The sequence below is a fragment of the Rhinatrema bivittatum genome, chromosome 6 (genome assembly GCF_901001135.1).
Source record: "Rhinatrema bivittatum chromosome 6, aRhiBiv1.1, whole genome shotgun sequence".
Classification (NCBI taxonomy): domain Eukaryota; kingdom Metazoa; phylum Chordata; class Amphibia; order Gymnophiona; family Rhinatrematidae; genus Rhinatrema; species Rhinatrema bivittatum.
In genome coordinates, this window is record NC_042620.1 from 216,031,456 (window position 1) to 216,054,653 (window position 23,198).

General features: G+C 44.8%; 1 protein-coding gene across 2 annotated transcripts in view; it reads left to right on the forward strand.

Annotated features, from left to right (window-relative positions):
• The window catches only part of LOC115093993 (sodium/hydrogen exchanger 2-like), a 223,841-nt gene that overhangs the window by 67,263 nt on the left and 133,380 nt on the right, over positions 1–23,198 (forward strand). For both annotated transcript variants that reach the window (XM_029606549.1, XM_029606550.1), the window contains exon 4: positions 19,757–19,974. In XM_029606549.1, the coding sequence (XP_029462409.1) occupies positions 19,757–19,974 (218 nt within the window). The remainder of the gene's footprint in view (positions 1–19,756; positions 19,975–23,198) is intronic.

The following is a 23,198-nucleotide window of genomic DNA, read 5'->3' on the forward strand; positions in this document are numbered from 1 at the left end:
AGCAAAATGTGGAAGGCATTATGGATTTTGAGTGATGTGGGTAGATGAAGGCTGTAAGTGACCGGGCCCAGCTGGCGAAGTACGGGAAAAGGCCTGATGTATCTAGGAGAGAAGCGAGCTGAGGGCAGTTTCAAGCGAATAAAGTGGGTGTGAGCCACACTTTGTCTCCGGGGTTCAGCTGAGGAGCTGCCTGATGATGGGCAACGTAGAACTTCTTTGCTTTTTGACCAGCTTGCTGTAGAAGTTGTTTGGTGTGTTCCCAAAGTTGGTGTAATTCTTGTGCAGAAGCCTGTGCCACCGGAGATGACACAGACAGGGGTACTGTAAGTGGAGGCAGAGGCTGGCATCTGTATACTATTTGGAAGGACGATGATCCAGTAGAAGCAGACTAGTGGGAGTTTAAAGCAAACTCGGCCCAGGGTAGTAAGTTGGACCAGTCATTCTGCCGAGAGTTCACATATGCCCGGAGAAACTACTTTAGGGTATGGTTCATCCTCTCTGTCTGTCCATTGGCCTGTGGATGGTAGGCTGATGTGAGGTCCAAGGATATGTCAGATTTTTTGCATAATGACCTCTAGAATTTCGCCGTAAATTGAACCCCTCGATAAGAGCGTATATGTCTTGAGAGTCCGTGGAGGTGAAAGACGTGGCGAATGAACAATTTCACTAACTCTGGGGCTGAAGGTAGGACAGGTAATGCCACGAAGTAATCCATCTTTGAAAAGCGGTCCACGGTGACCCAAATGGTGGTGTTGCCACTGGATTGGGGTAAATCCACAATGAATTCCATGGCTATATGTGTCTACGGCTCACTAGGTGCAGGAAGAGGTTGAAGGAGCTCCCAAGGGCAGCCTGTTGGTGGCTTCTGAGGGGCGCAAGTGGGACATGATTCTACATATGCTTGAGCGTCTTTTTTCATGATTGGCCACCAGTAGAATCTCTGAAGAGTGGAAAGAGTTCTAGCTTGTCCGGGGTGGCCTGCGAGCAAGGAATCATGTGCCCAGCGGAGGATTTTCCTTCTGAGTGGTCGGGGAACCACCGTTTTCCCAGATGGCACTGTGTGTGTGGCGGATTGGAGAACTCTCGGATCAATGATGTGCCGTGGAACATCTGGAACATCTTCCGTGGTGAACGACCAGGAGAGTGCATTGGCTTGGGTATTTTTTTTTTTTTTTTAATTTTATTTTTATTGCATTTCAGTTTAAATACAGAAAGTTTATGGATACTTATGATCATATACATATACCAAAGAAATCCATATTGTTCCAAATAATATTGCATAACATCCGAACATAGGAAATTAAAAAGAAAGAACTGGAGAACCTTCAAGCTAGGTTAACATGGAGCAAATTACAAGAATATAACATCAACATAGTAATTCTCATCAACTTTCCACATTAAACTTCATTTATTCCCTCTTAAAACAGTATCTAAGAGTGAGTGTCTAAATAAACTCGAAGCTGTTCTCTGTGCTTTATAAAACATCTGCACGGATACTTTAAAGTAAATTGTGCACCTCTTTCTAGCACTTCTTTTCTTAAGGCAAAGTTTTTTCATCTCAATTGGGTTACACGAGTAACATCAAGGAATATTCTTATGGGTGACCCATAAAAATCTTGTTTTTGATATTTAAAATGTTATCCCAGGACAAGCAGGATGCTAGTCCTCACATTTGGGTGACGTCACTGACGGAGCCCTATTGTGGGAAAACTTTCTGTCAAAGTTTCTAGAAACTTTTGACTGGCACTGTGTGGCCACTGAGCATGCCCAGCATGCCATGATATTCGCTGCCACAGGGGTCTCTCTCTAGTCTTCGTTTTTCCGCGCTCCGGTAAGCATCGCGGAGCAAGGAGCCCTGTGAGTTTCTCACAGATTTACTGACTAGAAAGTCATTGATTTTTTCGAAATATTTTTCTCCCATACGTGTTTTCTCTCTCATTTCCACCGGCCGCGCTCCGGTAAGCATCGCGGAGCAAGGAGCCCTGTGAGTTTCTCACAGATTTACTGACTAGAAAGTCATTGATTTTTTCGAAATATTTTTCTCCCATACGTGTTTTCTCTCTCATTTCCACCGGCCGGTGAGAAATTATAGTCTCGTTTTTACTTTTAAGTAAAAACTCTCTCTCAGAATTTTTCCCCTCTTTTCATCGACGGATGTCGGGAAAAGATGGCTTCAGGATTTAAAAAATGTCCGGTATGTAATCGGACAATGTTGATAACAGATCCACACCTTGAGTTTGTTCTGTGTTTGGGAGATAAACACAATGTCTCATCCTGCTCTCAATGTGCAGAGATGACTCCAAAAGGAAGAAAACTTCGACAGGAAAAGATGGAACATCTCTTTCACCTTCAGTTCTTCCTTCTCCTTCAACATCGACAAAATCATCCCCAGCAGGAGTTTCGAAGAAAGTTTTACTGAAAAAAAACGTCGTCTGGAGGGATCGGGAGATCAAGCATCACCATCGACTTCGACGACATCGATAAGGTCAGTGGTCGAGCATAGGCCTAAACATCGGCACCGACATCGACACACACCGACCCTAGCATCAACCCTCTCCCCGGAGGAACCGACAGCTAAATGGCAGAAGCCTCAGGAAACTCCGGTATCAATGGCGCTGAGGCCTTCTTCATCATTGATTGAACCCCCACAGGGATCTGTGGAGGTAATACCAACGCCTACACCGCCACCACCTACAGCTGCTCTGTCCACACCAGTTGTATCGCAGGAATTGTCTGATTTTATAAGACAAGCGGTGCTCTAGGCCCTGAAAGAATAGACACCTATTCCGGCGACTGTGCCGATGCCGGTGCCAACACCAATGCCGGTTCTTGAACCGATGCCGGCACCTTCGCCGATGCCAGTGATTCCGCCAACACCGGTTACCATACTGATGCCGACGACTTTGTCGATGCCGATGTCAATAATTACATCGATGCCGGTACCTAAACCGATGAAAACTGCGGTGACATCGACGCGACCACTGAAGACAACAACACCATCTTCGGTTCTGACACCGTCACCATCGATGCCAACCTTGCCTGGGGATCCAGGAGGTTCAGAATTGGCGCTATATCAGCTGTTAATGGATAAATATCATAAACTGCTCGATTCCCTTCCCTCAAATTCACAGGAAGAACAACCTGAGGAATCACCTATTGATGATCCATTACCAGGACCTTCAGGGATCGCTGAGGGGGGAATATGATAGAAGTGTTTAAAATCATGAGAGGTTTAGAACGGGTAGATGTGAATCGGTTATTTACTCTTTCGGATAGTAGAAAGACTAGGGGGCACTCCATGAAGTTAGCATGGGGCACATTTAAAACTAATTGGAGAAAGTTCTTTTTTACTCAACGCACAATTAAACTCTGGAATTTGTTGCCAGAGGATGTGGTTAGTGCAGTTAGTATAGCTGTGTTTAAAAAAGGATTGGATACGTTCTTGGAGGAGAAGTCCATTACCTGCTATTAAGTTCACGTAGAGAATAGCCACTGCCATTAGCAATGGTAACATGGAATAGACTTAGTTTTTGGGTACTTGCCAGGTTCTTATGGCCTGGATTGGCCACTGTTGGAAACAGGATGCTGGGCTTGATGGACCCTTGGTCTGACCCAGTATGGCATTTTCTTATGTTCTTATGTTCTCCCTTGTTGCCTGTCTCGTGTTCCTGATGTTCCAGATGTCCAGTTCTCCTGATGTCCAGATATTCCGTGTCCAGATGTCCTGATGTCCCGTCTCCTGAGGTGCCATGTTCCATGTTTCTGATGTCCGATGTTCCCGTTTTGACTCCGTCCGTCTCATCTTCAGCTCTTCGTCCAGTTGCCAGGTCCCTCGTCTGTCCACCTCTCCTGGCGTGCCACCATAGTAGTCCATGACCAGCCCATGGGGGGCTGTGTAGGGCACCTCGTGGTACAAGGCCTTCTTCTCATTTGCAGCGCAAGCCTCTGAAAGACTCCTGTTTTTAATGCCTTGCTTCTGAGAATCCTGAGTCTTGAATCCTGAGTCTTGAATCCTGTCCCGTTCTTCAGAGCTCCTTGTGCCTGCTTCTGTACATGCCCAAGGCTCTGCCAGAACAGCGTCTCCGCTCTCCTAACAGGGCCTGAAGGGCGTGCTCCCTAACAGCTATTATGACATCCTCTGTTTTATTTTCCATTCCCTTCCTAATATTTCCCATCGTTCTGTTTGCTTTCTTGACCACCACTGCACACTGAGCCGACAATTTCAATGTAATATCAACTATGATGCCCAGATCTTTTTCCTGGGTGGTAGCTCCTAAAATGGAACCTAACATTGTGTAACTACAGCGTGAGTTATTTTTCTCCAAATGCATCTTCTTGCACTTGTTCACATTATATTTCATCTGCTATATGGATGCTCAATCTTCCAGTCTCGCAAGGCAATTTATTGCAATCTGCTTTGATTTAACTACTCAGAATAATTTTGTGTCATCTGCAAATTTGATCACCTCACTCATCGTACCTCTTTCCAGATCATTTAGAAAGATATTAAAAAGCACCAGTCCAAGTACAGATCCCTGAGGCACTCCATTGTTTACCTTTTTCCATTGTGAGAACGTTCCATTTAATCCTACACTCTGTTTCTTGTCTTGTAACCAGTTTGCAATCCACAAAAGGATATCCCTTCCTATACCACCACTCGCTATTATCTGTCAGTCAAGCAATTTGTAATCCATTCTACCGCCTTGGGACCTATTCCAAGGCTTTTCATTTTGTACATCAGTTTTCTGTGTGGAACAGTTTTAAAAGCTTTGCTGAAATCCACATAAATCACATTGAGTGCTCATCCATGATCTAATTCTCTAGTCATCCAATCAAGAAAGTCTATAAGATTCGTTTGACACAGTTTTACTCTGGTAAAACCATGCTACCTCAGATCTTGCGACCATTTGTTTGAAGATACTTGACTATCTTTTCCTTACGCTCCGCATCTCCATTAATTTACTCACCACCAAGATAAAGCTAACCAGGCTGTAGTTTCCAGTGCTTCTTTGCTCCTACTTTTGTGAAGCAGAATCACCTCCACCTTTCTCTAATCTTGCAGCACCATGCCCATTTTCAGAGATCTATTGAATAAGTCTTTCAATGGATCTACCAGCACCTCTCTGAACACCTGTAGAATCCTGGGAGAGAGAGAGAGACTGGTGGGGACAGGTGGGGGCGAGAGAGATACTGGTGTGGAAGTGTGGGTGAGCAGGATAGAGAGAGAGAGAAAGAGAGACTAGAGGGAAGAAGGTGGGCAGAGAAAGAGAGACGGATGGTGAGAGAGAGAGATTGGTAGTGGACAGGTTGGGGGAGAGAGAGATTGGTAGGGGGCACAATAAAGTCTCCCCATATGAGAAGCTCCACCCCGACCCAAAAGAAAGCATCTAGGTCCCCCCACCTCCCCTTCCATCCAAAATGTAATTTGGTGGGCTGGAGGGCAATTCCACCTCCACCCTGAACCCCTGTACCTTTGAAAGGATCCCTTGTATGCTATTGTGGGCCTGGAGTGCCCCTTGTTCTAGGCCCAGTCAATGCCATTTTTCAAAAAGGTACTGAGTGAACTTTGCCATTACCATGTGGTAAGGTTCATCCTTTGCCCCTTTGGTAGGGGCAAAGGATGAACCTACCAAAGGGGCAAAGGCCGGTTGGCACCAATTTGAAAAATGGGGTTGATGGGGCCTGGAGCTAGTGGGAGCTTGGGGCCCTCACTAGCCCTCCAGGGATCATTTTTAAGATACAAGGATTGTCCGGGAGTGGGAGTCGGATTGACGCCCCCTTCCCAGGCCACAGAGTATATTTTAGATGGAAAGGGGGTGGCAGTGGGGGACCCTAGACCCCAAGGATTAAAGCTATCTGTTGGGTGGGGATTGGGCTGGGTGTCTTTATATATGGGGGGATCTTTTCTTGTGCTGGAGGGGTTCTGCCACTATGGGGAGGAGTTTGTGAAGGGATTGGGGCGTCGCTACATTGGTTGAGGCTCATTTGTTTTAAGTTTTTAGGGCCCACGCCAGCTTTGCATGCAGCAAAAGGGGTGGGTGAGGCTTCCAAAAGACCCCTGGGGCATTTTCTTATGTTTCAGGGGTGTATCGTGCTGTTTGGCTCTTTAAATATTACTGTGGTAACATCAGCGATCCATGCTAGCAGCCCGATGCTCCTACAGTAAAATAGCTACACTTCCCTCAATCACGATATAATGAGGCACTTTTTTTTTTATTAGCATAGGATTAGATATGCATGAGCTGCTTTGCAAAATTAATGTATACAAAGCTGCTTATGTGCAATATTGGCGCAGTATGGCTGTTACATACAGCATTTATCGTGCGATAAACAGTGTTTAATGTATGCTGTAGCCATATCATGGCTTAGTTAATCTAGGCTTTAGCAAGATAAGGCTTAATATCCTCATTTATCCAGCTAAGTACCTGATTCACTAAGGGTTTTTCCCATAGACACAAAATGGGAGAAAAGCCTTAATGAATCTGGTCCTAAGTTAGCCGGATAAGAAGCTCCACCCTAGAATGCCTTTCCCTCTTCACTTAGCTGGATAACTATTTAGCCAGCTAAATGGTTACCCATCTAAGTTGCAGCTGCTGAACTTGGTCAAATATTGAAACAGTGCCACTTAACTGGATAAGTCCATGTTTATCCGGCTAAGTGGTGCTGAATATCGACCTCTGAAGATATAATGCAATTATTTGTAATAAAGTTTATATTGTATCGTGCTGCAGCTCCCACAGAATTGTAAAGCAAGGATGCCTCGAGCTTCTAATTTAACATATATAGATACAGGAAGAAAAGATTTTACTGAGCCAAAAAAGTAATGGACATATGCTGATCATTTGTGTTTAAATTGACTCATACTAAAATAATGTTATTGATTCAAAGAAATTTGTGCAAGCAATCGCATCCTCAAAAGCCTTGGATCAATTCTTCTGGCACTGTGAACTTTACTAGAGAAAAATATTTAATAAGCAGAAATTTTACTGTATCATGTGCAAGTTCAATAAACTGTAAATTCAAAAGAGAAATACTCTCTGCCAGCCTCTTAAATATGACTTAACTCTTCAGCAATCTGTTAACCCTTTTTGATACTTTTTATCCTCCTCAGTGAAAAAAACCTGGCATGCACTATAGTCACATAACATTGCTACCAGCACTTGATTTTCAAAATTAGAAGATAGAATACTGGTTATACCCTTGGGCCTCATATACGCAAAGGAAAAACATAATTTAGATTCACGATGGTCTAATATAAGAACATAAGACCATAAGAAATTGCCATGCTGGGTCAGACCAAGGGTCCATCAAGCCCAGCATCCTGTTTCCAACAGAGGCCAAACCAGGCCACAAGAACCTGGCAAGTACCCAAACACCAAGAAGATCCCATGCTACTGATGCAATTAATAACAGTGGCTATTCCCTAAGTCAACTTGATTGATAGCCGTTAATGGACTTCTCTCCTCCAAGAACTTATTCAAACCTTTTTTGAACCCAGCTACACTAATTGCACTAACCTCTGGCAAAAGTGTAAATAACCGATTCACATCTACTCATTCAAGACCTCTCATGATTTTAAAGACCTCTATCATATCCCCCCTCAGCCATCTCTTCTCCAAGCTGAACAGCCCTAACCTCTTCACTGGGCCTTATCTTTTATTTGAGGATAGAACTTTTAATTTACAGGAAGATGAGAATGGCAGGCAAGAAAAGTCAGAAAGAAATCAGAATTAGCTCCTTGGGGTAGGCCAGTGAATGGTAAATGTGGAAAGTGATTTATACAGCAGCTTGAGGGCTTGGGAAGGGGGGGGGGTGGTGGTGGAGGAGAGGATCATCATTTTCTTTATGCTCCCTATTATGTTTGAACCTATAGCACAGTGGCAAGATGGATATTTATTTATTTTATTTATTTTAAAATATTTCTTACTCATGAGGGAAACAAAATCACATACATAATAATACAAACAGTACAAATACAACAACTTGCATTTCTTAGCATGTGGACAGTTGGATCCAGAACCAGTGGGTTATGCAACTCTACCAGCAGATGGATATGGAACAAAGCTGACATCACGGTATATAAATACCCCTGCAGTGACAGCCTGCCAATATTCCCTGTCTTCATCAGATGGTGGACATGTATCTCCCTACTGGGGATTGTTTTAAAAACAAATTGTTTTTTCAAAGGAGAAGAGAAGAATTATTTGCCCGCTCTCCTTTGGTGAGTCCTTATGGCCCCTCCCTCAGTTGAGAATTCCTGAGGTGATTTCTTTGGATCCTTCCCTCAGATGAGTGCCTTGGTCCGGTAGCTGGTTTTTCAGCCAGCATAGACTTAGCTGTAAAACAAAAGAAAACAAAACAGCTGAAAGGCAAGCAGGTGCAGGAGGCTGAGCGCGGCAGTGAAGATCCTTGCTCTCTCCCCTTGCAGCTGGAGACCGACCTTGTACTCAGCCAAGATGAACTGAGCTCAGGTAAAGGGGAAATAAAAAAAAAAAAAAAAAAAAGAGAGAGAGTGAAGAAGGGGAGTTAATAGGAATTCCTCTTCCCCCTCGTTCTCCGTGCTCGGCACGCTGTTCCGATGTTCATTCCTGCCAACAGGGGAGCTTGGCAGCTTGGTGGGTTGAGCAGCTTTTTTTGGCTTGGCCCTACTCTCAGGCTTGTCTCGTTCACTATGTGGTAGGTTGCAGCAGTATTTTCACTCATTTTTCTGCGAGCAAGACTGCCCTCTTCGGTTCGTGTTTATGCGCATGGCTGAGCATCCGGTTGTGCATCTGGTTGTGTGCCTATTTGTGTGCCTAGTTTGGCACATAGGAAAGCCTACTGGGCACCCAGTTGTGCACGCACACTCACGCACACACTTATTTTCACGCACCGTCTAAGTGTCCTGATGGAAACTCAGTTTGTGCACTTATCAAGGCAAAGTATTGAGCACCTAATTTTTGGAGGCCTACATCTTGGATGCCTAGTTTTAGCAGCACGAACATAGCTGGGCACACTATTATCAGACGCCTTTTAGGGTGTATTGACAGAATGGTTTCCATAGCAAAGAAGCTTAAGCACCTTGCTGTATGTGTTGCTTGTCATATTCAGGCATCCCACCCTGCTGTTCCCTCTAACTTGTATCAGCGCTGTTTGGAGGCTCAGAGAAAATTGCCTCTGCCTGATTTTACTAAGCCCAGTTCTTCTTAGCCTGGTATAGGAATGGAAAAAGAGCTGCCAGAGGTGTCACCTGATTTTGGGACTCCCTTAAGTAGCTAGTCAGTGGGGGAAGGTAGTTCAATGGGCACGGGTCCGATGCTCCCTGGTTTTGGCATGGATCCCTTTGCCTTTTCTTGGGTAGAATTATTTCAAGGACTACAGTCCTTTCTTCAGGTGCAGTTCCCGGCCCAGGCCAATCTTGACAAATCAGGATTGCAAGCTGCAGATTCCCGCACACCTGGTGCTGCGGGTAAGCATTGGAGTAAGCCTAGATCTGCTGCGGGCTTCCCCGATAGGGACCCAGATGGCATGGATGATGAAGCCGATCCTTCCTCCCTGGAAGATGGGGAAATTCCTCTGAGATTGGAGCCGTATAGAACTATATTGCAACTCTTTCATAGAAATGAGATACTGGCTCTGATTTCCCAGACATTGAAGATGCTGGGAGTTCCGGGGGCTGAATCCGTGTCTGAGCTAAAGAAAGATGCCATTTTGATTTGTTTGTGTAAAGCCTCTTGTTTCTTCCCTATTATGGAGGCCATTCAAAAATTGATTGATCTTGAATGGGACGCCCTGGAAGCTAATTTTAAAGGGGGACTAGTCTTGGAAGGACTGAACCCCCTGGATCCAGAAGCAAGAGAGCCATTGTGCTTTCCGAAGGTGAATGGTGCCATTGCCAAGCAGCAACTATCCACATAGAAGGGGAAAGGCCTTGAAGGATGCACAGGATAGGCAAATCGAGGCTATCCTTAAGCAGGCTTTTGAAGCAGTGGCAATAAATTTGCAGATAGCTTCCTGTTGTTCCCTGGTGGCTTACTCTTATTTACTTCTCTCTCAGGAGGTCAGTGAATCATGTGTGAATTCAAGGGCAGTGATGGAACCAGCAGCAGCCTTTTTAGCAGATGCAGGCTGTGATTTGGTCCGCATTTTGGCCAGAGGGGTGGCTTTAGTAATAGCGGCTAGGCGTCAACTATGACTGAGAAACTGGTCAGCCGATACAACCTCAAAGTCTAACCTTACTAAGTTCCCCTTTAAAGGCTTGCTCTTGTTTGGGAGTAAGCTGGAGAAAATGGCCAATAAGTGGGGTGAGTCCCAGGTTCCTTGATTACTAGAGGATAAGAAACAGGCGCTGTGTTTCTTTAGCATGAGAGGTTGTACTAGGGGTTCAGATGTTTTCGACTCTACAGAGGAGTGGCTTTTCAGAAGACTCAACCTTTGGGTAAGTCTCAATCCTTTCATCCCAGGCAGCCCAGACAGGGTGTAGGCTTGGGTAGTGGATCACCCCGAGCCTACCAATGAAGGTGTGCCGACCACTCCCGGAATCAGGATGTAGGAGGTCGCCTCTCTCTTTTTTCACAGTGTTCCTTGGGATGTTTTCATGGTGTCTCTCTGCAACTCTCCGCAGAAGAGACAGGCAGTGGAGAATACATTGTGTGCTTTGGTTCCAGTGCCCATGTCTCAAGAAAATATGGGCCGATATTCCATTTATTTCATTGTGCCCAAGAAGGAGGGCTCTTTTCGCCCCATCCTAGATCTCAAAGGGTTTCAACTGTCATTTGCGGGTGACTTGTTTTCGTATGGAAACCTTGTGCTCAGTGATAATGGCAGTACAGTCGGAGTTTCCGACATCTCTGGACTTGTTCGAGACGTACCTTCTGTGTTTTGCGGTTTTGGGGCATCATTATCCATTTCGAGCACTACCTTTTGGTGTGGCCACTGTGCCCAGAACGGTTTCCAAGGTTATGATGGTGGTGGTGGTGGCAGCAGAGTTGAGAAACAGAGCCTTTGGGTCTCGCGTGAGGTGAATTCCTGCTGGAGGACTGCATTCAGAACCTGATGGTTCTGGTGCATCTATTGACGAACACGATATGTTCGACAGTGTGGTCTTATCTACAGGTACTCGTATTGATGGCAGCAACCCTGGAGGTGGTGCCGTAAGCGAGAGTGCATATACATACTCTTCTGCGCACTCTACTGTCTTGTTGGAACCCACAGTCTCAGGACTATTGGATTCGGCTTCACTTACCCATGGAGATCTGCATACACCTGCAGTTGTGGTCGCAAGCAGATCATCAAAGAAATGGGGTTTTCCTAAGATCACCGGTCTGGCTAGTACTCACGACAGATGCCAGCCTCTAGGGTTGGGGAGCTCACTGTCAGGAGCTGACAGTGCATGGGTACTAGAGTACAGAAGGTCTGTATGGATCATCAGCCTGCTGGAAGCCCGTGCAGTCTGGTTGGCATGCTTGTGATTCGGTGACTGATTGTAGGGTTGAGCAGTCCGGATAATGTCGGACAATGCGATGAAAGTGGCTTATATCACTTGGCAGGGAGGAACCAAGAGCCAGCAAGTGTTGCAGAAAATAGCCCAACTTATGGAATGTAAGAGCCGACTTTCTCAACAGACAAGAGTCTGGATCCAGGAGAATGGGAGTTGTCAAACAAGGCATTCAAGCTTGTAGTGAATCGCTGGGGCCTTCTGTTCCTGGACCTGCTGGCGACCTCTCTCATTACAAAGGGTCCTTGCTTCTTCAGTTGCAGGAGAGACCAGAAATCCTTGGGCATTGATGGCCTAGTGCAGGAGGGGCCGGAGGGCAATCTACTGGATGCCTTTCCCCTGTGGCCCATGTCGGGCAGAATGATTTGGAGGCTCGGGAGTCACATGGGAATGGTGCTTCTGGTGGCACCAGATTGGCACAGAAGAGTGTGGTATGCAGATTTGCGGGACTCTTCTCTCCAGTTTCTGGCTAACAGAAATGTGCTTCGACAGGGGCCGGTTCTTCACAAAGATCTGACTTGATTTTGTCTTATGGTATGGCCCGTGAGAGGGCTCGGTTGCTGAAGCATGGATATTCTGCTGTAGTGATTGCCACCTTGCTATGAGCGAGAAAGTTGTCTACTTCCTTAGCCTATGTGCGGTTTGGCAAGTGTTTGAGGCTTGGTGTGAAGACCGAGGGGTCCTGCCTCGTTTGGTGAAGATCCTGCTCATTTTGGAACTTGTGCAGGATTGATTGAGTATAAGGTTGGCCCTTAATTCATTAAAGGTAAAGGTGGTGGCTCTTGCCTGTTTTCTATGTCAAGTGAATGATGGATCCTTGTCAGCTCAACCAGATGTGGCCTGTTTCTGAAAAAGAGTGAATCATCTTCGTCCCCACTTGTGGATGCTGGTGCCTTTGTGAAGTCTTAATGTGGTTTTGGATTTTTTGGCAGGCCATACTTTCTGACCAATGCATAACCTTTCCTTGACGTTACTGACCTTGAAAATGGTGTTTCTTGTGGCAATTTGTTTGGCGCGTAGGTTTTCTGAACTGCAGGCCTTGACTTGCCGGGAACCCTTTCTACAGGTGACTCTGGGGGCGATACAACTGCATACTGTTCCTTCTTTTTTGCCAAAAGTGGTCACGGATTTTCACTTGAATCAGTCAATTTCACTGCTGCCTCAGGACAAAGAAAGAGATACAGAGGAATATCGCCTATTATGGCCCTTGGACATCAAGAGACATATCTTGAGATATTTGGAGGTTGCTAAACCTCTCAGGAAGACGGATCGCCTGTTTGTTCTCCATGGGGGGAGTAAACAGGGCAAGCTGGCGTCATGGGCTACAATGTTCCGCTGGATTAAGGAGATAGTCAGAGCCGCATATGTGAATGCTCAGCAGCCATTGCCTAGTCAGGTTAGGACTCATTCCACTAGGGCTCAGGAAGTGTCATGGGCGGAGGTTAGATTGTTGTCTCCCATCAACATTTGCCAAGTTGTGACGTGGTCCTTGCACACCTTTTCCAGGCATTACTGCCTAGATGTGCAGGCCCGGGAGAAAACAACCTTTGAACATGCAGTATTGATTGAACTGTGGGCAGCCTCCCGCCCTGTTCAGGAGTAGCTTTGGTACATCGCACTGGTTCTGGATCCACCTGTCCGTATGCTAAGAAAGGAGAAATTACGACTTACCTGATAATTTCCTTTTCTTTAATAAGGAAAGGTGGCTCCACCTTCCCGCCCTTGGCTTCAGGATGGTCGTACTATTGTCCTCCTGTGTGATTGCGTGTTTCAGGGATTACAATTAAGTGTCAATCCATTCCCTAGACTAGTGTTATTACACTCTTTGTCTGAGCTCAGTGTTTTCCTCTTGGCTGAGTGTTGGAATGGTTGTCTGTTAGTAATTAAGTTTTGTTAGTTTGTCTACAGTTGGCTTTTGCAGAGAATACTGGAATGCATTAATAATAATGAAAATCGACTCCCAAATGACATGACACGACACAACACAACACAATATGGCACCTTTTGGCCTGCACATGCCTCTTGTTTATGAACATTATTCATATTTAAGAACTTCATACTAAGATATGCATAATAAGATTTACTGTACGTCCAAAGGATTAGATTTCTATCATTTTTTGCTCAAAAAAAGGCAGAAGCCACTGAGAAACTCCTTTTTTTATATATCATTCACTCCATTCAAATAACAGGAGGAAATTTTTTCCCTGCATTGCAATTTTCTCTTGACCCTTTGTGTTACGAATTCAGGAGGTGGACCCCTGTTCAGAGGTAGAGTTGGTTCTAACCAAACAGACAGACCGAGAACCCGTTAGGTCCCTACTGTCGGAGGGCAAGGCTCAATGACTTCACCCTGGAAGCTCGTGATCCCCCCAGGAGGAGCCTGTAGGGATCCGGCTGCTGGGACTTAAGGAACTCCCTGAAGAATAATGAAGGTCTGGATGCAGGCGCCTCCTGCAGGTCATGGATTCCAGATAGCTGGCGCCTCCAGCTGGTCGTAGATAGTCCGGGAGTAGAAGTCGAAGGATAGTCCAAAGCCGGTCCAAGGGTCGAAGTCCAGAGAGCGGTCCAGAGCCAGTCAGGGGACAGACGGGAGAGAGGTCCAAAGTCAGTCCAGGAGCAACACAGGAGAAGGGTTCAAAGCCAATCCGAAGTCAACACCAGGAACTCACCACAGCTGGTCCGAAGGTCAGGAGCCAAAGCATCAATCAAACACGTCCCAAATAGGAACCTGAGATCAGCCAACAAAGCACTTCTCACTATTCCATCAATCAAAACAGCAAGACTAACACAAGTAAGAGAAAGAGCTCTATCCTTGGCAGGACCCATACTTTGGAACACCATGCCCGTGGAGTTGAGACTACAAAGCAACAACAAAACCTTTAGAAAAAAATTTAAAACCTGGCTCTTTAAACTAGCTTATCAAAAAGAGAAAGGAGAATAGTACTCAGGGGAAAACAGGTACAAACAAACAAACAATTGAACAACAAACACATAACCAAAATCAATATGTGTATAATTTTTAATTAGCTTAAGTTTCATTTTTAAAGCTCAGCAATAAAGGGTAAAAGTACAATGATAAAGGTAATCTAGTATCCTAAACTGTTACAATGAGAATTGGACATGACTCATTACACTGACCAATTAATATTATTTACAAACTATGTTACCGATCCTTAAATGGCACCTATGTAACTTAAGATACTTCGAAAAATTATACGACTTGTTATATATAGAGGATGTGGAGTGAGCGTGCCTTCATACGATGCGAAACTGTGTGGTTCAGCTATCGTGTATGTGAGCCTTATAATGGCTTCTAAATCATTAGGCACCTCAATAAAGGTTTTAAATTTATGATTGTGTCCACGGGTTTGCGTGCTCTGCAAATTATTTTCTTAATATTAAAGCCACCACTTGTATTATACTTGCGTGTGTGTAGTCAATCTTGTGCTGCCGACACCAAGGCGTTTCGGAGCTTGTGCTCCTTCTTCACGGGCTTTGCTTTGACAAGAGAGACCGCGAAAACACTGTGGCAACTGTACAACATCAAAATAAACCGTTACTGTCATCCTGAAGCTATTGACATTAGCTGTCACTTAGCGGGGTTATTCTGGTTGGAGTTCCGAATACATACTTATTGCTGTGGCTGTATGAATAGTTGTGGACTGCGGCGCTGGAGATGCTGATTGTCTTGCTCCGCTGTAGAATACAGAATTGATTCCTAGTTGAGCTTGCTTGTGGTGGAATACAGATTTAGAGCCCGTTGAAACAAGGCTTTTATAGCATTACTTGCATAATAGCTTGATCGGTACTTACTGTTCTGAACCACGGCTGCCGCAACCTGCTCCTTTGGCTAGCGCGGGAGTCGGCGGGAAAAATCGCCATTTTTAAAGGAGTTCTTTCACGTAGGCTCATGACGTGTGGGGCGGTGCTATTGACGTCACTCTAGTTGCTGTGACGTGGGTAGATGCTAAATCAGTGACAGCCATTCTATTTTATCATTCAATCCGTGGGGTTCTAATGTATTCAGACGGTGAATCCACTGGTTCTCTTTTCTGTTGAGAATCATTTCACGGTTGCCTCCTCGCCATGATGCTCTCACTTGTTCTAGCACTGCCCATTCTAATTCTCCAAACGTGTGCCCTGTGTCCACACAATGTTGTACCACGGGAGCCTTCAGATCTTTGTTGGTTATCCTGCATTTATGTTCTATTAATCGGATTCGTATTCTCCTCTTTGTCCTGCCGATATATATCTTAGGACAAGGACATTGTAAGGTGTATATCACATGGTCCGAGTTGCAATTAACGTCACTATTGAGCTTGACCACATACCCTGTGCTTGGATGGGTCCAGCTGATGCCCTGATGTGCTTGAGCACAGAATTTGCATTTGCCACAAATCGTTTGCCCTGTACTGGCGGGATTAATTGATTCTGGAACGGCCGCTCTGATGATATGTTGTCTTATATTGCGTCCTCTTGAATATGCAAACATAGGCACTTGGGTGAATATTGGATATGGACTTAGGACATGCCAGTACTTAAGATACTTCAGCATCATTTTTATGTGCCTTAATGTAAACCGTTGTGACGGTCCCCACCAAACGACGGTATAGAAAAATGTTAAAATAAATAAATAAATAAATCCAATGAAGAGGAGGAGCAGGAGCGGGACGAACAACTAAGCAAGTCCAGGAACACGGGCACTGGAAACCAAGCACGAAGCCTCAATACCAAGGCAAGGTCTGAGGAGCAGACCTTGCCTTAAATACCTAAAATGAGGGAGGAGTCTCAGGAGGGAGCCACGACAACTTCCTGTAGTGGCCCCTTTAAATCTTATCTTCAGCATATCTCAGCATAGTTGGGCCCTGCTGCTGGCCTAGCAGCGGCCATGGCCGGGGGGAGAATGCCGGAGGAGGCCCCCTGCTCCTGCAGGGGCCTTCGGACCAACCCGACGCCGCGGGTGAGTATTTGGTCCCGGCTGCGGACCGCTGTGGCCGGCGGCCATAACAATACCCCCTCCTTTAGGCCTCCCTCTAGAAGGCTTGGGTTTACCTGGATGTTCATTGTGAAAGTTCTGGAGAAGCGTTTTATCCAGGATGTTCTTAGCAGGCTCCCAAGAATGCTCCTCCGGTCCAAATCCTTCCCACACTAGGAGGTATTTCCATATGTTGCCTCGTTTCCAGATATCTAGTACTTCATGTACTTGATATATAGTCTCCTCTTCTGCTCTGGGTTGAGGAACTTCGGGGACCTTCCAATGAAGCTAAGAGAGAACCAGAGACTTTAAAAGGGACGTGTGGAAAGAGTTATGGATACGCAATGTGGTCGGCAACCGCAGTTGGTAAGTCACAGGACCAAGCTGTCGCAGCACCGGAAACAGTCCAATATAACTTGGTGCCAGGCGCATGGAAGGAACTCTCAACCGGATATGTCTGGTACTAAGCCACACTCTCTCTCCTGGACGGAACCATGGAGCAGGTCGCTGATGCTTGTCGGCAAACGTCTTGGCAGCATGGGCCGCTTTTCGGAGCATGTGTTGGGTCTGAATCCAGAGCTGCCGCAACTGTACCGCTGTGAGTTGAGCTGCAGGTGAAGGCACTGCCAAAGGCAACGACAATGGAGGCCTGGGTTGCCATCCAAACACAATCTGGAATGGGGATGCCCCCACGGAGGTACAAGCATGAGAATTATGAGAGAATGCAGCCCATGAGAGAGAGGAGTGTCACCCAATCATCTTGATGGGAATTGACATACAGCCGAAGAAATTGTTTCAAGGTATGATTAGTACGTTCTGCCTGACCGTTTGCTTGTGGATGAAACTCAGTTGTGTAGTTCAGAGAAATGCTAAACTTTTTACAAAGATTAAGGCAGTAACGAGCTGTAAACTGAGGTCCACGATCTGATGCAATGTGTTGGGGAAGACCATGGAGATGAAAGATATGGAGCATGAATAGTTGAGCTAGGCGAGGAGCAGACGGGAGGGAGGGTAGCGGGACAAAGTGGGCTATTTTCGAAAAACGATCCACTACTACCCATATCACGGTATTACCCTCTGAAGGCGGAAGATCCACAGTAAAATCAGTGGAAATGTGTGTCCATGGTTTCTTGGGTATGGGTAATGGCTGTAAAAGTCCCCAGGTTTTTCCAACAGGGATCTTGTGTTGTGCACAAGTTGGGCAGGAGTCCACATAAGCTCGAATATCCTTGCGCATCTCAGGCCACCAATAGTATTGTTGAAGGAGTGTTTGCGTCCGAGCTCTTCCCAGGTGTCCGGCAAACTGTGAGTTGTGCCCCCAAGCCAGTATCTTATTACACAGTCTTTTAGGTACAACAGTTTTACCACATGGAACGGTAAATGTTGCAGAAAGGGTGATACATGCTGGGTCTATAATGTGTTGAATAGGTTCTTCAATATCCTCTGTAGAAAAGGACCTGGATAAAGCATCTGCCTTAATATTCTTTTTGGCTGGTCGATATCGCAATTCAAAATTAAAGCGCGTATAAAACATCGCCCACCGAGCTTTCCGTGGGTTCAAGCATTGGGCTTGCTGGAGGTTCACCAGATTTTTATATCCGTGTAGACTGTAATACGATGTTGAGCACCCTCCAGCCATTGACGCCATTCTTCAAATGCTAATTTTATAGCGAGTAGCTCTTTGTCGCCGATAGCGTAATTACGTTCTGCCGATGAAAACTTTCTGGAAAAATAATAACAAGGATGGGCAGTTCATATGGTGTCATTCTGGCTCAAGACAGCAACTACTCCTTCGGCTGATGCGTCTACTCGACTACAAACGGGCGTCTGGGATCCGGATGCCGAAGGCAAGGCTTTTTAGGGAACGAGGCCTTAAGTACTCTGAATGCCTCTTCAGCTTAATGTTTGCCCCTTTTCGAGTAAGAGCCGTGAGAGGTGCAGCTAACTTTGAGAAATTCTGGATAAAACTATGATAGTAGTTGGCGAAACCCAGGAATCGCTGAAGAGCACGTAATCCATTAGGTTGAGGCCATTCTTGAATGCATTTTAATTTGGAGGGGTCCATTTGAAAACCATGTTTGGAGATGATATATCCCAGAAATGGAAGAGATTCTTATTTGAAGATACATTTTTCAATTTTAGCATAAATATGATTCTCTCTTAGACGTTATAAAACTAGAATAACATGTTGTCGATGTGCTTGTAGGTTAGCAGAAAAAATCAGAATATCATCCAGGTAGATTATCATGCAAACATAAAGCAAGTCTCGGAATATCTTATTAATGAAGTGCTGAAACACTTATCTTCAGCCACGCGCATGGCTCTAAGGCAGCTACGAAGGGGAAGGAGTCATCTCAGCATAGTTGGGCCCTGCGGCTGGCTTAGCAGCGGCCATGGCCGCGGGGAGAACGCTGGAGGAGGCCCCCTGCTCCTGCAGGAGCCTCCAGACCAACCCAACGCCGCGGGTGAATATTTGGTCCTGGCTGCGGACCGTCGTGGCCGGCGGCCATGACAGTTGGCCCCAGTTGCGGCTTGCCGCGGCCGGCGGCCATAACACTTTGGGCTTCCATCTCAATTAGATCCAATCTCTACTGTCCAATGGCACCATGAATCTTTATTTGTAACTATCTGGTTCTCCCCCCCCCCCCCCCATTTTTTTAACCTCTCTCTTGAGTTTAACCCAGCTATTACAGTGATGGATCCTGGACCATGGCTCCCTCAGGAACCTGTTACATGTGCGTCCTGAGTCTGACCACTAGATGTTGCCATTTTGTGATGAGTGAGAATCTCTGCACCCAGTTGGTGTAACAATATAATTATCCACTGCACAAAATGAAAAGTGAGAAACAGAAGGCAAGTACCCACTAACAGTCTGAAATATTTATGAGGACAATTTTCAAAGGCATTTTTGCAGCTAAATATAAATTTATTTATGTAAATTCACTGTCTGAAAATTGCCCTTTTTCAGTATGGCTGAAAGTATGTGTTTTCTGGAATGACATGTACTTTCAGTTAACTTTCGGTGAGCGATTTCTGGGGGCATGTTTTGGGATAGGATCAGAAAAAAAAACTTATTTTCCATAGAAAATCTACCCACACAAAAAAATAGGTGTAAATGTCTGGTGCTACTTTGCACCCTCAGCAAGTTTCAAAGTGAAAGTATTCATGTATATGATCTCTTTGGAGCTTGGTGCAAGATCCACGGGTCATTCAAGAAACCAGTTTTGACTAGTCATTACAGTTTAGTTCTCGAACTTAACTTCATAAATGGACAAGTAATAATGATTTTGACTTTCTTTCTCTAGAATTATTGCCTGCTCCATGAGTATGAAAAGTTATGTGGAAGCTAACATCTCTCAAAAATCCCATACTACAATCAAATACTTCTTGAAGATGTGGAGCAATGTTAGTGAAACCCTTATCTTTATCTTTCTTGGAGTGTCTACTATTGGGGACAACCATGAATGGAATTGGCCTTACATCATCTTTACAGTTTTCTTCTGCCTTTTCTGGAGAGCATTAGGTAATTGAAAAAAATAAAAATAACTGCATGGAAAACAAAATTCTTGCTCTGTTACATTTAATGTATTATAGCACTTTGTTATACAAGTTATATTGTTACTGTTTAACAAGTAGATGTAGGGGTCTGTTTACTAAAAGGATTAAAATCAACCATTAAGCTAGCAGTGTGCATACAGATACTATCTTCTTTTTTTATAATTTTATTTTTTATTGAATTTTTAAACAAAATAAACAAGAAGTCTCTTGCACTAGTAACAATGGAGTTAGGATCATTGAAAAAGAAAAAGATATAATTTTTTTAAGAAATACATTGTATCCAGGTCCATAATATAAAGGACATGTTTGGGAAAAGCATCGTAACATGGGTGAATTACAAATGACTTAATATTGATAACTAAAGGAAAAAAAACCCCACTGTATCCCCCAGTACTACTTATCTAGCCAGAATTACAGTCCCTAAAAGACTCTTTAGATCAGTGGTTCTCAACCTTTTTTCTTACGGGACACACCTGATAGATGGTTCTCACATGCTTGACACACTGAAAACATGACCATCATAGGGCTAAATGTAAAAGTACAGTTTGCATTCACAGGAACCCCCCTGACCCACAATTTTGGATGTAAAGCAGAATTATGACATTCCCCGTACAGCTCACCTTACAAAAAATATATTCTGGTTCTGGTGTCATCTCAGTAACAGCAACTCAAACTCCTTCTACTAACCAGGCTCAATAGCCCTACTTATGAAAAGACAGCAGTTTATCACTAATGCATGTCCTCTTGAGAAAATACAACAAATAAGACTGATACAGTAAAATACCTCACCGCGGTCACATACACAGAACCAACCTAACATATTCCCAGGATCTGCAGTAATGCACAAAAACTAATCCGTATTATGGAATGCACTCAAACAGTAACAACCCTACCTATGAAAAGGCAACACTACAAATATTAAATCAGGCCCTAAACACCAATACACCTCCTATTAGGAAAACAGAACTAGCCAAGCAGCTATAGATCCCAACACAGAAATAATTATATAACTATAATAAGCAGAATAAATGTTTAACAACAACTATGAACAGAATAATATCCAACAATTAAAAACTCATAAAAATTATTTAAAATTCTCCAAACACCAATAAAATACTTCAAAACAGCAGATACATCACATAATATTCAGTAATTAAAATGGCAGTCATTCAAGAAAAATAAACTTAAAAAGCCACCTTTACTAACCCCTTCCAGCAGCTCTCCTACTCCTGTTCCATGCAGCTAGTAGCACACATCAGAAGCAGTAGTGGCTGAAGCTCTGTATTCATGGTCCTCTTTCTTAGTGCCCACGACCAGTCTCTCTGTCTCTCACACACACATATACCAGTTACATCTCCATGACCAGTTTATGTCTTTCACACACTAATCATCTCCCAACCAGTGTTTCTCTTACATATACACCAGTCACCCTCCCAATCAGTCTCTCTCTCTCTCATGTACACACGCGCGCACACACACACACGCACACACACACACACACACAGGCTTCCCACTTCCATGTTCTATCTTACATATACAGGCTTCTCACTCCCATGCTGTGTCTCTCACACACCCAGGTTTCTTACTCCTATGCTAGCTCTCGCCACATGCACAGGCTTCTCATTCCCATAATCACTTTCTCTCTCACACACACATACATACCAGTCACGCTCGAATACCAGTTTCTGTCTCTCACACACCAATCATCTCCTTGCCAATCTTTCTCTTATACACACACACAGACACACCAGTCACCTTCCCGAACAGTCTCTCTCTCTCATGCACACACACACACAGGCTTCCCAGTCCCATTTTCCATCTTACATATACAGGCTTCTCATTCCCAAGCTGTGTCTCACACACACCCATGTTTCTCACTCCTATGCTAGCTCTCTCCACATGCACAGGCTTCTCATTCCCACAATCACTTTCTCTCTCACACATACACACTCCAGTCATCTCCCTGACCAGTCACTTCCATTGTCTCTCCTTTATACACACATCACCTCTTTGACCAGATCCTCTCAATCACACACATGCTCTCTCTCACACACTTTACATAGATGTTCTCAATCAAATGCTCTCACTTACACACAGGCTCTCAGTCACAGTTACACATGCACACTCTCAATCACACATACATTCTCTCACTTACACACAGGCTGGCTGTCTCTCTCTCTCATTTCCTGCCCCCCCCCCAACGAGTACAAATGGTTTGCTGCAGCAGCCTCCTCCTCTAGCCCCCGCAGGCCAAGAAAGAAGAATCCCATCGGCCACGGGAGATTAATTCTGCTGTCTCATGTGCCGATTTCTGGCTGCTTCTGATTTTGCTTTGGGCCCACGCTACTGCTCAGAGCTGCTGCTGCTGCCGCTACTTTTTCATGCAGCATGGCTCTTTCTTCTTCCCACACACATCACTTCCTGTTCCGGGCCAGGGTGGGGGCAGGTGCGGGAAGAAGAAAAGGCCCAGCCACAGTTGCCAGCCTCCACTAACACTGCTGCCGTTCCCATCTGGGCTTGAATGTGCTGATAGCCCGGGCGGCAACGACAGCAGTGGAAGATAGCCTGCCTCTCACTCGGTGAAGGAAGAGGAGGGAAGAGCAGCAGGAGACCAGTAGCACGCGACACACCTGCTGCTGCTTGGCGACACACTGATGTGTTGTGACACATTGGTTGAGAAGCGCTGCTTTAGATGTTCCGGGTCAGTAAATAGATAATTCTCTCCATTATATTTAATAGGGCATCTACATGGGTATTTTAACAAAAAACGACCTCCCTTATCAATCACTTCTTGCCTTAGGACCAGGAATATTTTCCTGCGGAGTTGTGTATTCCTAGCTAGGTCCGGATATACCCAGACTCTCTGCCCATAGAACATTATCAATCTTGACCAAAAGAAAAACTTTAAAACATTTTCTTTATCTGTAACAAAGGCAAAATTGACCAATAATGTCCCTCTACTTTTGACTTCAATATCTTCTTGAGAGTTTTGAAGGAGATCAGAAATATTAATAGAAGTTTTCACAGGAGATTTTTGTTCTTCTTTATCTTCCCGTTGAGTTTGAATTTGATCCTCCTTATACCCAGTATAAAAGGCTTTCACAATAACTGTCATGCATTGCTCTGGAATTTTTAGCACCTGGGTTACATAACTTTTAAAAAGTTCCACAGGACTCAGCTCTTTAATTA